Source organism: Sciurus carolinensis, chromosome 16, assembly GCF_902686445.1.
Source record: "Sciurus carolinensis chromosome 16, mSciCar1.2, whole genome shotgun sequence".
Classification (NCBI taxonomy): domain Eukaryota; kingdom Metazoa; phylum Chordata; class Mammalia; order Rodentia; family Sciuridae; genus Sciurus; species Sciurus carolinensis.
The window spans coordinates 18,309,103-18,322,421 of record NC_062228.1 but is presented as its reverse complement, the minus strand read 5'-3'; the positions used below and the strand labels follow the sequence as shown (position 1 = coordinate 18,322,421).

The window sequence follows — 13,319 nt, the reverse complement described above, 5'->3', positions numbered from 1 at the left end:
AGTCCTCTATCCATGGGGGATATAGTCCAAGACCCATCCCCCACAGTGGATGCCTGAGACAGAGGATAGTGTCCTCCCCACTACATTCTCCCCCATATATGTGAATATATATGATACGTGTGTGTGGATGGATATATAAGAGGTGTTGATACATATATATACATACATATATGTATATATATTCACACACACTACATTTTTGCTTATACATATAAACCTATAATAAAGTTTCAGCTTTTCACTTAAAGGAAGCACTTTACAGCTTTTTTTTTGGCATATCTGAATTGCCAGTATCACTGCCCTTGCGTTTTAGGGGCCATAACTAAGTAAACTAAAGGTTACTTTATGACTATCTCTGTGATACACCAAGACAATTGATATGACAACTGAGATGGTTTCTCTAAGAGACTAACAGATGGGTAGCATACACAGTGTGGATCCTCTGGACAAAGAATGATTCACATCCTAAGTTGGACAGAGCTGCATTGCTCAAGATTTCATCATACTACTCAGAACATCATGCAATTTAAAACTTAGGAGCTGTTTATTTCTGGAATTTTCCATTTCATATTTTCAGACTGTAGTCAACCAAGGGTGACTAAAACTATAGAAAGTGAAACTAAAGATAATGGGGGATGATGGTAGTTAAACTCCTGCACAAGCACCTGTGTTGAGAAGGGTGAGGGAGTCACAGGCTCACATTCCTACACAAATATATGATCTTGGACTGGGGATGCAGCTCAGTGGTAGAGCACTTGCCCAGCAAGTACAAGGCCCTAGGTTCGATCCTTGGAAATAAAGAGAAAAAGCATGTCTTGAATTCCAGGCAGCCAGGGCTCCAGGGAGCTGTTTTCACCAAAATCAAATTAGCCACTGCTGATGCTGCCCAGTCACTCATAGAAGAAAGAATTTTAAGAAAGAATTGGGCTCCCTCAGTAGCCCAACCTCAGCACAGGAGGTGGAGGAACCACTGGAGTCAGGAACGCTCGGGTGCACCTTCCTCATTCCCACTCCTAACAAACCAGTCACCTTTCCCCCCACCCAAGTCACTGAAGTCTCTCTCACTCCATCTGCAGCTCAGCTGGTTCCCAGCACCTCAGGAAGGAGCAGGGCAGAAATAACTGGTTCAGAGCTAGACCCAGGGTCCCCGTCAGGCAGTGAGACCCTGGGCAAGGCATGTTCCCTCAGAAATCTGTTTCCCTTTATTTACGGTGGGGCAACAGGACCCACAGTCAGCCAGGCAATGCCAGGCCCCAGTAAAGAAGACAGATATGGGTAACATAGGCTTGAAGGGGCTTGTGTCTCCTCCTCTCCTTGGACACATCCAACCATGCCTTGCTCCACCTGCCTCCTCAGTCCATCTGGCTATATCCAGGCCCAAACATTAGAACCATCAAGTCACACACTAGGGTAGGGCAGAAAGTCCCTATGTCTCAACTTCAGAAACCTTCCTGCTCCTGAAGCCCCTAGATGGGAGGAAACACAGTCCACAGCCCTGACATGTCAGGAAATAGGCTTTATTACAAAAATCTTCATGTAAACAAATAGCAACTGCACTGAACAGCCTCCCTCCAAGGCACGCACAACTGGGTGTGAAGAAAGGCAGGGTCCTGTCCCCTCACACAGACCTGGCTGGACTCAGGCTGGGCTCAGGTTGCTGCTTGGTATGTACATGGGCCTGCACATGCACATCTGTGGACCCAGCTCTTACCAGCCACCAGGAACTGCCTCCCTGGGCAGCACTGTCCTTCTGTCCATGACTTGTGGCAGATGCCTAGGTGGCAGCTCCACAGGGTGTAGAAACTGAGTTAGCCCCAGGTACCTGTGGTGGTTGGCTGGGCCAGCCCACCAACCCATCCGTCTGCCCACTACAGTGAGAGCCCACTGGGTCTTAGAGAACTGAGAGGTCATGGCAGGATTTGGATTTGGCACGAAAGGCCATCTTGCGGCTGTTGCGGGCTACAATGCGGCCCAGGAAGCGTTTCGCCTTCTTGCCAAGGCTTTCTCGCCGCCGGGTACCAGCTTGCCGTCGTGCATTGGCCTCTTTGCTGTCCCTGCGAAGGCGTATCTGGCGCACAACACCCTCAAACAGTGCCTGGACGTTGTGGTGTAGCGCTGCTGATGTCTCGATGAACTTGCAGTCAAAGACCACAGCGCAGGCCCGGCCCTCTAGGTGGTGGGGATAAGCATGTACTAGTAAACAAAGGGTGGGGAATGGCACTCAAACCCCGACCACCCCTGGTAGCTACCACATAAGAATTCTCAGGTAAGGGAGAGGGGAGGCCTGGGGTCTTCCTTATAAGCACAGAGAAATCAGCTTTTGTTCTGAGGGTCCAGGGCACTGTTGGGTTACTCCACAGGCAGGAATTTGCCTACATTTAAGGAGCCCCCAAAATGGTAGCCCACAAAAGAAATTCATTTATTCATTCATTTATTCAAAGTCTGATATTTAAAGAGAAGTACTGCAGTAGTCAACCAAGAAAATGAGAACTATTTTGGACAGTTTAGTGTTTTACACTTTGATGTTATATTATGATGAATGAATGACTCAGTGGACTTGGCAGAGAGTGTGGCAATGTCACCAAGTCACCGTTGGGTTCCTCTGTGGGACTCAGTGCTGGAAGCCATAGAAGAGGATGTTGAGCCTGAGAAGGAAGGGCCAGGCTTACTCTGAGATTGGTCTCAGGCTGAAACCAGACTCTAACATTCTGGCCTGGTTCCCTGAACTCTCTTCTACCTGATCACCTCCCTGTCATCCAAGGTCAAGGGGGCAGGAGAGTAGAGCCCCCAAGGTACCTTACCTCCCCTAGCAGATGTGATTCTTTTCCCAGGCCTCTCAAGCCATTGGGAGTCCTATGGGGGGCAGTGGGGCAGCAGCTCTCTCTCCCTTCCTTTCCCCCAAGTTTTCTTCTTGAATATTTTTAGCCATTGATGACCCCCCAGGGACACAAGCTGAGCAAAACTTAACTGGACCACAGCCCAGCCAGGATCCCCCTCCCTTTTCTGACCCTCTGCCTGCTTACCATCCACAGAGACCTCACGAGAGCGCACCAGGTCACTCTTGTTGCCCACAAGGATGATGGGCACGTCGTCTGACTGCCGTGCCCGCCGCAGCTGAACCCGAAGTTCTGAGGCCTTCTCAAAGCTTCCTTTATCGGTTATTGAGTACACGATGACATATGCATCTCCCATGGCCATGCAGTGGCCAGGCAGCCAGCAGCTGCCATCCTAAAGAACACACACATACACACACATCAACCTAACAAATCTTCATGCTCTTGCCATGAGCCCGACACTCCCAGCAGGACCCTACCCCAGCTCAACCTCCCACTCCTGCCATGGGTTCCAGTCCACATCCTACCTGCTCCCAGATGTCATAGACCATGAGTGATGCCTCTTCTCCATCCACCATGATGGAGCGATCATATGTGTGCCCTAGGTAGGAGATCAGTAGCCAGGTTACTTGTTGACTATCAAAAGCCCCCATTGCCTGGTTTCCTGTACTGGCCACATCCTCCCCTCTTCCCTAGAACCCTCCAACCCTCTCTCCACTATGAGCAACAGAAATAACAGAGCTAGGAGCTGGGGGATGGATAGCATGGTCCACCTAAATCCCTCCAAGCTAGTAATGTCTTTAATGCTCCCTGCCCTCCTACTGCCTGGCCCTAGGGTGGCTCTGATCACAGTGGCTGTAGAAGAGTGACTGTCACACCCCCTAGGGGCCAGCCTTGGCCACCCTGGGCTCCTCTCCTAGAAACTCCCTCTGCTTGTGTTCCTGCCAGCCTTGGCAAGGAGGGATGTCCTGCCCCACAGAGTAGTCATATCCAAACACTGGGCCTTCTATTTTGGGCATTTCTTTCCTACCAAGGTCTGACTTGTGGGGTGGGGATGGGGGTGGAGTCCCTTCTCTCTTAATCTCCGCATCTTGAAACAGGAAGGTAAATTCTGAAATAGTTAGGCCTGATTCTTGAAACTGTCTTTAGAAGTCCATGGTATCTACTGCTTCTAGTCCAGGTCTCCAGCCCCACAGCCCCCCACCCCACCCCACCCCATTCCGCCACCAGGGGGAATCTCGCCTCCCCTGAACAGTCACATCAACTCACCTGCGGCCTCTGCTTCGGGCCCGTCCTCTACACCACCGAATATACGCGCCAGAGCACTCTTGCCCACACCTGGGGCCCCCAGCAGCAGCACCTTGTAAACGCTGTCGTCTGAGCTGCTGCCCCCTGAGCTGAGAGAGTCAGAAGAGCCCTCGGGCCAGTCCAGCCTCCGATCCTGCGGCCGGGTTCCAGTCGCAGTCACTGCCAGGGCGCCGGGAGACAGCGCCGCCTGCAGGTCGCGCTCGTCCACTGGCATACTACGGCGGTGTAGCGGGGGCGCCGGGCCCCAGGGGGTGCTGCCCCGACGGCGCTCGCGCTCCCGGCTCCCGACGCGGCTCCCGCCCGCTCCGCTGCCCCCGCCGTTCAGAGTCATCGCGTCCAACACCGTCTGGGGGACCGGGAACCGGGATAACAGTGTAAGCCGCGGGGAAGGCCGGACCCGGAGTCAGGCAAGATGCTTGGGATCCAGGATCTGTCGCCACCCACTCCTAGCCACGAGGGGCCTGGCATCCTAACCTGTGATCCATCCGGGCCTGGCCCATCCATCCGAAACCCAGACGGTGCGGCCCACCCAGCTCTGCCAGGACACTCACCTACTCACACGCAGACACGGTCAGGACCAGGATCTGGGCTCCGATACAGCTATAGACCGATGAGCCGCAGATTCAATCCACTCGCAGACCCGGGTTCAGTCACTCAGACCCTTGCTGATGCTGCAGCCTCCGCCTCCTCTGCTGCCTCTTCAGAGCTTGCTGGTCTGAGCTCCAGAGCCGCCTATTTAAGCCCCCGCCCGCCCCCGTCCACGCTGCTGCGGGGGCTGACGTGTTCATCCCCCGCGCCCGCCCCGGGAATCCCCCACCCTTCTCCTGGGACCTCAAACCCGCCGAGACACTCCTCCACCCGGTCAGGGGCGGGGCAGGTTGGTGGCCTAGTGTGAGTGTGCCAGGGGGAGGAGGGGAGGAGTAAGGAGAGGGAGTGTGTGATTGGGGGGTGTGATGGGGAGGCAGGCAGCGGTAACCTGGACCAGTCCAGCAGAAGCTCCCCTCTGGGGAAGAATTAGGTCTGGCCCTTTAAGAGTGAATTCTCTCTTCCCTCTCCTAGTCCTGGCCTGTTACCCAAGCAAGTAGACTAGTTATGGACTGGACAACAATTCACCCTTCTTCTCCTATGACACCCACTCCCCACAGACCCAGAAACCAGCTAGAATTTAGGGGTCCTAAATACATACTTCTAGCCTCAACACCAAGTCCTACTCTCTTCCTATTCTGGGAAATTGGAGATTTCCCCTAAGGAGGCTGCCCTTCAGGCTGAGGGTCATCCATCATCCACGAATCCCTGGGAACCCTTAGAGGGTGGCTGGGGAGAGACCAGGGGGACCCTCTTGCAGTTCCAAGCTGATGCAGATGCTCTAATCCTGAAGAGGAAATGTAGACCCAGAGAAGGAAAAAGATGAACTCAGTTCCCACCCCATCTCCTGGCACCTGCCAAACAGCTGCCAGCAACTCTGCTAAAAATATCTGCCCGCCTCCTGGCCCTCCCTGGTCATTCTGCTCCTGGGCTGAAGATTGCCCAGAGCTGAGGAAATCCAGGCAGAGGCTCTGGGATGCCTGAAGGAGCCAACCGCTTTAGAGTCTTCAAGCTCTGCCAGTTCCCTAGCCTCAGACTGAGCCTGCTTTTTAGCATACACCCACCCAGGAGGGGCAGAGATGCAGAGTATGGGCAAGAGGTTGAAATATCTTAGCCACCCATTAATACCATTACTATCCAGAGTTCACACCCTTCCTCAGACCTAGGGTGGTGGCTGGGGACACAAAGGGAAGGAGAGGAAATAGAGGACTGGGTGTCTAGTCCTAGCTCTGCCTCCAGCCTACTGGATCTTGCCCTTCTCCCAGTCTTAGGGTGCCCAGCTATAAATTGGGCATCATGACCTACTCCTCGCACCTTGCTCATCTCTGGGGTGTGTGAGGGTTGGGGGTAGACAGGCTATGACAGGAACTTGCTATCAGACTCTGACGTTTGATTGTGACGTTTGAGTGTGGTGGGGGTGGGAGGATACCCATCTGGGACTCAGGTGACATCATGGATGGAACCTAGTGGGCTCTCACAAGTTGTCATGGAGACCTGGGCCAGGCTCTCTGGCTGCTGTGTCAGTTTCCTTGGCAACATTTAAGAAGGACTTGAATTGAAGAGGGTCAGGCTAAGTAAGGTTAGCAGGTTCATGCAGGGTCCTCTTGTTCTTGAGTTCCCAAAAGTAGGCCTCTAAGGGGTGGCCTGTCCATAGGAAGGGAATTCAGAGGCCTGGGCAGCCCCATGCTGGCTTTGCCTTCCTGTACAATGTCTAGTGGGAAGAAAGCCATGAGTCTAGCCACTCATCAGAGGACAGAAGTCTCAAGAGCTGCATACCACTTCCCATCAGGAATCTGGGACGGCTGCTTATGATCCCCTCCCCCTCCCCTCCCCGCCCCAACACCTGCAACACACACAGTGGCTGGAAAGAGCCCCCTACGTGCCTGGAAGTGTCTGGCAGAGAGTGGATGGTGGGGGTGGGGGTGGGAATAGCTGTGGCCCTTCCCAGTAGGGGCCATGCAGGGAAGCACTGCTGGCTTTCCCCTCTGGTAATCTGAGCTCTTGACTTGAGCTGTGTGTCTTCATTGCCAAGGGAACCACATCCACATAGGGCTACTCAGACCCCAGGCATTCTGGCAGCTGCCCCAACAGGCTGGAGACACTCATCACGAGCCTAGGTATGGCCAGGGGCCCTAGGATATGACCTTGAACAGCCCTGGCTGTTCAGAACTGAGGCTAGAACCAGGCCTAGTGTCCTCTGTCCCTTGCTGTTTACCTCTGTCCATTAATCCTGGTTGAGACTCAGTTTCCTCCTGTGTAGACCAGGGAAAATTGTTCTTGGGGGTTGTTCTCAGATAAATAACATGAAATGCAGAGGCAAGGTAGCTGGCTCAAGTCTGGCATAGGGTAATATCTCAGTAAGAACACTTCTATTATTATTACTCTTGGTTGGATGGGGCAGTTCGAGTGAACCTGTGGGCCCTCTCTTGCTGCTACTCCATTTTCTCTAGGATGGTGTTCTGCCCAGAAGAGGAAGAGATCTCAGGAAAAATGCAAATACTGCTCCCCTCTATAGGAGCCCACACTCTCTCCTTTCCTTCAGGTAACAATATGTTGCAAAGGGAACTTGCAGTGTCCCCACCTTTTCTTACACCTCAGTACCCATGCCCTAGGGTCTCTGCTCTGTTTTAAGACTCCATTCATTCATTCATTCCACTGACCTATAATAAGTACCTACTGTGTGCCAGGTGCTTATCTAGGGAGGCAGGATGATGAATGAAAATATAGCTGGACATGTTCATGTATCATCTAACCCCAGGGACAATCTCATTTAGCTATGATTGATTATTCACATACTTAAAATATGGTTAATCAAGGCCTGAGGGGTAAAATATGGTTAATCAAGGCCTAGGGGTCACTGCCGGAAACAACAGAGCCAGAACAACAGCTGTGGGAGGGTATCAAAAGACCTTAAACTTTACCACCCCCCACCATACCCCTGGGTCTTCACACATCAGCTGAGTTTCCAGAAACTCATTGGACATTGGCATTGGCCTAGTATGCACAGATGGTGCCCTGAGGCAGCCAGGGGCCAGGCACAGATGAGTCAAGACTGTCAAGGGGACTATATGATATGCCAGCTGTGGCATGGGCAGCTTGGTATCCCTCACCCACCACGGCCTGGCTTTCAGGAAGGCCAGCAGAATGACTCAGCAACACCTGCCTCCCCTGTGAGTCCCACTTTCAGCTGCACATGGACACTACGGCCACCTCAGGCAGATGGGGGTGTCAGGGCAGAGGTTTGCATGTGGCAAGGCCTACAGCTTGGGAAGATTGCTAGAGCCTGATCGCCCTGCCTCTCTAGAGCACTTGGCTTCTTCATCTGTGAAATAAGGGATCTAATGCCTGGAAGATCATCTGAGATAGGCCCAGAGTCATTTAAATTCCCATGGAGCAGTCCCAAGAACTGCCATGACTGTCCCTACATCACAGGTAAAAAACTGAGCAGTAGCTGAGGACTTCACCTCTCTGATCTTAGGCAGCCACATCCAGAGCCTCCCCTTGGTCACTGGGTGACAACAGTACTCCTAAGAACTAGCTGTGATGACAATAGGAGTTGGGGGGCCTCGGCCCTTCTCCAAAGGCGACAGTGTCCCCTGCTATCTGAGCAGCACCTGTCAGGCTGCTCAGGTTCCCCTTTCTTCCTAGTTGGGTCTTGAGAAGGAATTCTTTATTCTAGAAGCCCACTTCCTTATCTGTAGATTGGAGATAAATAAGAAAAGCAACCACTACTGAGGGCTCAATGGAGAACTATCCAATTAGACTGTAAGTGGAAAGCCCTTGGTCCAATGCCCACTCTCAGGACAGGCTCAATGCCGTCAGTTGGTGCTCAAGAACAGATTTACCAAGTGCCCAGGTTTCCTGTTGAGGCTTCTTTAGGTCTCAGCCCATAATCACATCTGAGCCCCAGTGGGAATGGCGTGTTCCCATGTATCCTCAGAGAAATAAACTGAGGCAGAGAATCCCAAGGCAGGGAGTCCTGGGAAAGAACTCCTAATTGGCTGAGCCAAGATCTACACTTGGGGGTCTCTCTAAGTAACCAAGTGTACTTTGGGCCCAGAGCCAGAGGGAGGCAGAGGCCCCAGAACTGAAACATCACTTCATGGAGTTGAACTTCCCATCTTACCCAGCACCTGGGGTGACACACATTGCTGGGAGGACTGATAGAAAGGATTCCTCAGGATTCTTTAAGCAGAGAAAGCTGATGTCACTGCCCTGATGAGGAAACCAGACTGAGCATCACCATCAGCCGGACAAGCTGGTATCACACACCTACTGTTGGTGTTTCAGGATACATGATATTCCTGGGCAAAAACTTCAAATCTGAACTAATTCAGGCATTTAGACCAATCTCAACACAGCAGACAAAGAAATAAATCAGGTGGAACTTCTCTAGGATAACTCACCTGGAATTTTTTTTGAAGTCAGCATAAAGAAATAGGAAGGTGGTGCTATGGTTTGTATCAGGAAATGTCTCCCAAAGGCCCATATGTTAAAGGCTTATTCCCCAGAGCAGCACTATTTGGAATCTTTAGAGCTAAGACAGAGTGGGAGGCCTTCAGGTTGTTGAGGGTGTATCCTCCAGGGGGGATAGTGGGCACCCCCTCTTACTCTTGTGCTTCCTGGCCATGAGGTGAGTGGCTTTGTTCTGTTACACAAATATAATGTTCTGCCTCACCACAGACCCAAAAGCAACAGTCAACAAACAAGGAACTGAGCTAAAATAAACCTGTTCTCTTTATAAGTTGATTATGTCAGGTATTTGTTACAGTGATGGAATGCTGACTACCACAGCAGAGGTAGGAGAGATAATTCTAGAAGAGGCTAAAGAGAAATGCAATATATAAACTTTGAAGTCTATTTTTAAAAACACTTAAGAATGCCATTTGGGGGAAATTCATATAGGATTGGACATTAATGTTGAGGAACTGCTCAGTTTTTGTCCAGATGAAAGTACTATAACTGCTGGGCATGGTGGTGCATGCCTGTAATCCCAGCAACTCAGGAAACTGAGGCAGGAGGATTGCAAGTTTGAGGCCAGTCTCAACAACTTAGTGAGTACCTAAGCAACTTAGCAAGGCCACAAGCAACTTAGTGAGACTCTGTCTTAAAATAAAAGGGCTAGGGATGTAGCTTAGTGATAAAGTGCCTCTGGTTCAATCCCCAGTACTGCAAAAAAAAAAAAAAAAAAAAAAAAAAAGTGCTGTGACTACACAGTTAGATGTCAAAGTGAAGGATCATGTCTCTGTAAACTACTCTCAAATATACTTACATTTATATGCACATATATAAATAAGGCCAGTGTTATAACAGATCAACGACTGTTGGATCTAGTGATGGTATCTGGTATAAAAGTATATTCACGTTACTCTTTCAATTTTTTGTATACTTTTAACTTTCCCTAATCAAAATACTAGGAGAGATTTTAAAAACAAATAAAGAACCACACCTCCGTAATCTGCCCTACACAGGCACCCGTTATAACTCCCTTTCCCAAATTCCAAGTGACTCCGCCAAGATAAAAGACACTAAGGCATGATGGGAAATGAATATAAATTAAGGGTTTATTACAAAATGCAAAATGTTAATTTCTCATCATCAGTGATTCAAGAAAACAAGCCATAAGCCCTGGGTGAAGCTGAGGCCAGGACACTGGTGTGCAGGCTGAGGGCCAAAAGTCAGGTTCAGGAGCGTGCTGACAGGCACTGATTCACGACCTCCAGCAGGTGAGTGTTTTCTAGGGCAGCTGCAACTCGCTCCTTATCTGCAAGCTGTTTGTTCACTGGGTGGGCACAGGGGAAGGAGTGAGAAAGGCAGAGTCAAAGCCAGGCTGAGTTGGGGATATAACTCAGTGGTAGAGAACTTGCCTAGCATATGCAAGGTCCTGGGTTCAATCCCCAGTAACACACACATAAAGCCAAGCTCTGACTAGGCTACCAGCCAGTCCCACCTCTGAGCTTTAGAACAGTATATCCCCACCAGTAAGGCTCTCCCATAATATCCTTCCCAGGACCCTTGATTAGGTTACCCTAATAACCTGAGTTGACACCTAACTTGCCTTCTTAGGACCCTTCTTGCCTGGCTACTCATGTCTACCTCCAATATTGCCAAAGCCTGTCACACCAGTCTTACATACTTGAGTGGTGCAGGAGGGGAGTATATGGTAAACAGGAGACTCAAGCCAGGCCAGCTTTGGTCTGGATCACCACCTTTACTGAAAAGTCTCTGGCAATTTCTTTCAACAAGTCCCTCACCCCCAATCTTGGCCTATAAACCACTTCGGCAAGAAAGAAACTTCTGACAGCTTAGAGCCCTGGCGTACCATCCTCACCACCAGCCCGCACTTACCTGCATGCTCCGAGGCATGGGTCCCTGGTGTGATGTGCACATCCATCTGGGAAGGAGATAACCTGAGACTGAGCACCTACCCGCCTGCCCCCCTTTTATCCCTTCCGCAAAACCCTCAGGCACCACCTCCCACTGGTCCTCCCAATTTACCCCTGAACTCTGGTCCATTATAACTCTAACCCATCCATAACCACTCCAACTCTACCCAAAGAACTGTCAACAACTGTTGATTTAAAGGTCTGCCTAAGCTGGGTGTGGTGGCACATGCCTCTAATCCCAGAGGCTTGGGAGACTGAGGCAGGAGGATTCCAAGTTTGAGGTCAGCCTCCCCAGTTTAGTGAGATCCTTTCTCAAAACTAAAAAGAACTGGTGATGTGGTTCACTGGTAATGCACTCCTAGGTTCAATCCCCAGGACCTAAATAAATAAATGCTTGTGCCCCATCCCTGATCCAAATTCATCTGCAGCTCCTTACTTCCTTCCTGCCACACTCCTACTTTCTGCACTTTCCAGATCCGTTTTTTTTTTTTTTTTCCTTTTGAAGAATCATGAGCCACATTCCCAGAACTTTTTATTTTTCTTTTGAGACAGGGACTTACTAAGTTTCTGAGGCTGGCCTTGAACTTGCAATTCCCTTGCCTCCTAAGTCACTGGCATTACAGGCGTGCACAACCTGCCCAGCTCCAGCTCACAATTTTAATTCTTGTCACAACAACTTGGAAAGTTTCCTCCCAGTTCATCTCAACTAGTTGGATCCTTCCAGGCCCCACTCTGATGTCCTCTCCAAGTTCATTCTCTCCCTGTTCCCTTTCCCCAGTAGCAGACCATGACATTTTCACCCTCAGGTCTCAACTTCAACTGACCTTGAAACGCTGGGGAAGGGAGCGCAGAAGCTTGACTTTGATGGACAAGCCAATAAGGGTGGCCATGCTGCAGTGCGGAATGGTGGGTGTGAAGGCCACTGCCACTGTGCTCTCGGGGTCACTAACCTGGCAGTGGTGGGGGAGATGTCAAGGATCATGGCCATGCCCAGGCCAGAGGCCCTCGTCTTAGTTTGTTGCTTTGGATTGGTCGCCTATTCCTTAAGGGCTTCAACATCTGTAAAATAGGCGAAACAATCCTCCTCCCAAATATACCCCTACGTGTCCATAAGCTGAAAGCCAGTCCCTGATGTATACAGTCCTTTCTGACTCTCTTAAACAAGTTGCTCCCCTCTGACACTGGGAATGACTCACCTGAACCCGAACTTGCTCTACTACGTTCAATTCCTCTAGTGTCAGTGGATGCTCCGGGTCATTGATGGAGCGAATAAGATGTGTCAAGTGAAGGAAAAGGGACTCTGTGTTTTTGGCCACTCAGAACCCTCCGCCAGGAATAACTGGCCAGAATACTCCTCCATCAGCAGTTGGACATCACTTTTCCCTCTGTCCCAAACCCCCAAACCCACCCACGCCCAGCAGCGGCGGATATCAAAGATCTCGCGTGCGTCGATGCTGTCCGGAACCTGCTCGTCTTCCTCGCCCGCCGTCACCGGCCGCTCTCCAGAGCGCTCGTAGATGAGGGGGTTAGCGTTCTCTAGGAGGCCACCGCCCACTCCGCTACCGCCGCCCACCATGCCGGAACCGCGGTCGACCCCAGTCAGTATACACTTCCGCTCCGACTGGCGCACTTCCTGGGAACGGGAAGAGGGCGGGGCGCCTCTACGGGGTCGCGCGAGGGACATGCAGCGCTCCCCGTTTTCAGGCCCGGGTTCCAGAGAAGTGCTGGAAGCCCCGCCCCTCGCCACTCATCCTGGGTTCTGGGAGTTGAAGCCAGGGCTACTCCACCACTGAGCTACATCCCTTTTCATATTTTATGTTGAGATAGGGTCTCCCTAAATTGCTCAGGCTGGCCTCAAGCTTTCGGTTCTCTGCCTCAGCCTTGGGATTACAGGAGCCGCTGCCTGGCTAAGAACGGTTGGCTTTGGCGTATTGGCTACTCTGACCGGGAAAATACTGACTGTTATCGCAAACCGGCAGAGGAGGGACCCCGGCGACCCTGGGCACTGCGAGCCGGTTGGGAGCTGGAACGCAGAGGCCACGGCCCAGATGTCGGAGGACACTGACAACTGAGATTGAGCCCCGCACCAATTTTCCTCCGGGATGTCCGGCAGGGCGGGCGCTCCAGCGCTCAGGCTGACTTCTCTCTATCCCGGCACTGTTCTTGGTGTTTCAGAATCTCGCAGTAATGAACCTGCCTCCCCCGC

At 51.3% G+C, this 13,319-nt stretch overlaps 2 protein-coding genes across 2 annotated transcripts; both read right to left on the bottom strand.

Annotated features, from left to right (window-relative positions):
* Nucleotides 1-1,501: 1,501 nt before the first annotated feature.
* Rrad (RRAD, Ras related glycolysis inhibitor and calcium channel regulator) lies at nucleotides 1,502-4,864 on the bottom strand. The gene is made up of 5 exons (XM_047527078.1): nucleotides 4,694-4,864; nucleotides 4,104-4,488; nucleotides 3,362-3,435; nucleotides 3,024-3,228; nucleotides 1,502-2,169 (listed from the first exon to the last, which is right to left on the bottom strand). Exons 2-5 carry the CDS (start codon nucleotides 4,471-4,473, stop codon nucleotides 1,892-1,894), a joined length of 927 nt encoding a protein of 308 aa, XP_047383034.1. The 5' UTR covers nucleotides 4,474-4,488; nucleotides 4,694-4,864; the 3' UTR covers nucleotides 1,502-1,891.
* Nucleotides 4,865-10,266: 5,402 nt separating this feature from the next.
* On the bottom strand, nucleotides 10,267-12,746 carry Ciao2b (cytosolic iron-sulfur assembly component 2B). Its single transcript, XM_047530039.1, has 5 exons — nucleotides 12,545-12,746; nucleotides 12,310-12,389; nucleotides 11,938-12,063; nucleotides 11,076-11,121; nucleotides 10,267-10,509 (listed from the first exon to the last, which is right to left on the bottom strand). Exons 1-5 carry the CDS (start codon nucleotides 12,687-12,689, stop codon nucleotides 10,412-10,414), a joined length of 495 nt encoding a protein of 164 aa, XP_047385995.1. The 5' UTR covers nucleotides 12,690-12,746; the 3' UTR covers nucleotides 10,267-10,411.
* Nucleotides 12,747-13,319: the final 573 nt, after the last annotated feature.

Excerpts from the sequence above, each read along its gene's own strand:
- Rrad (XM_047527078.1), bottom strand. The coding sequence starts at position 4,473 with ATGACTCTGAACGGCGGGGGCAGCGGAGCGGGCGGGAGCCGCGTCGGG. Across the intron at positions 3,436-4,103 it reads GCCCGAAGCAGAGGCCGCAG|GGCACACATATGATCGCTCC; the intron begins GTGAGTTGATGT and ends TCTCCTACCTAG. Across the intron at positions 3,229-3,361 it reads TCTATGACATCTGGGAGCAG|GATGGCAGCTGCTGGCTGCC; the intron begins GTAGGATGTGGA and ends TGTGTTCTTTAG.
- Ciao2b (XM_047530039.1), bottom strand. The coding sequence starts at position 12,689 with ATGGTGGGCGGCGGTAGCGGAGTGGGCGGTGGCCTCCTAGAGAACGCT. Across the intron at positions 12,390-12,544 it reads CGACGCACGCGAGATCTTTG|ATCTTATTCGCTCCATCAAT; the intron begins ATATCCGCCGCT and ends TTCACTTGACAC. Across the intron at positions 10,510-11,075 it reads CCATGCCTCGGAGCATGCAG|TGAACAAACAGCTTGCAGAT; the intron begins GTAAGTGCGGGC and ends GTGCCCACCCAG.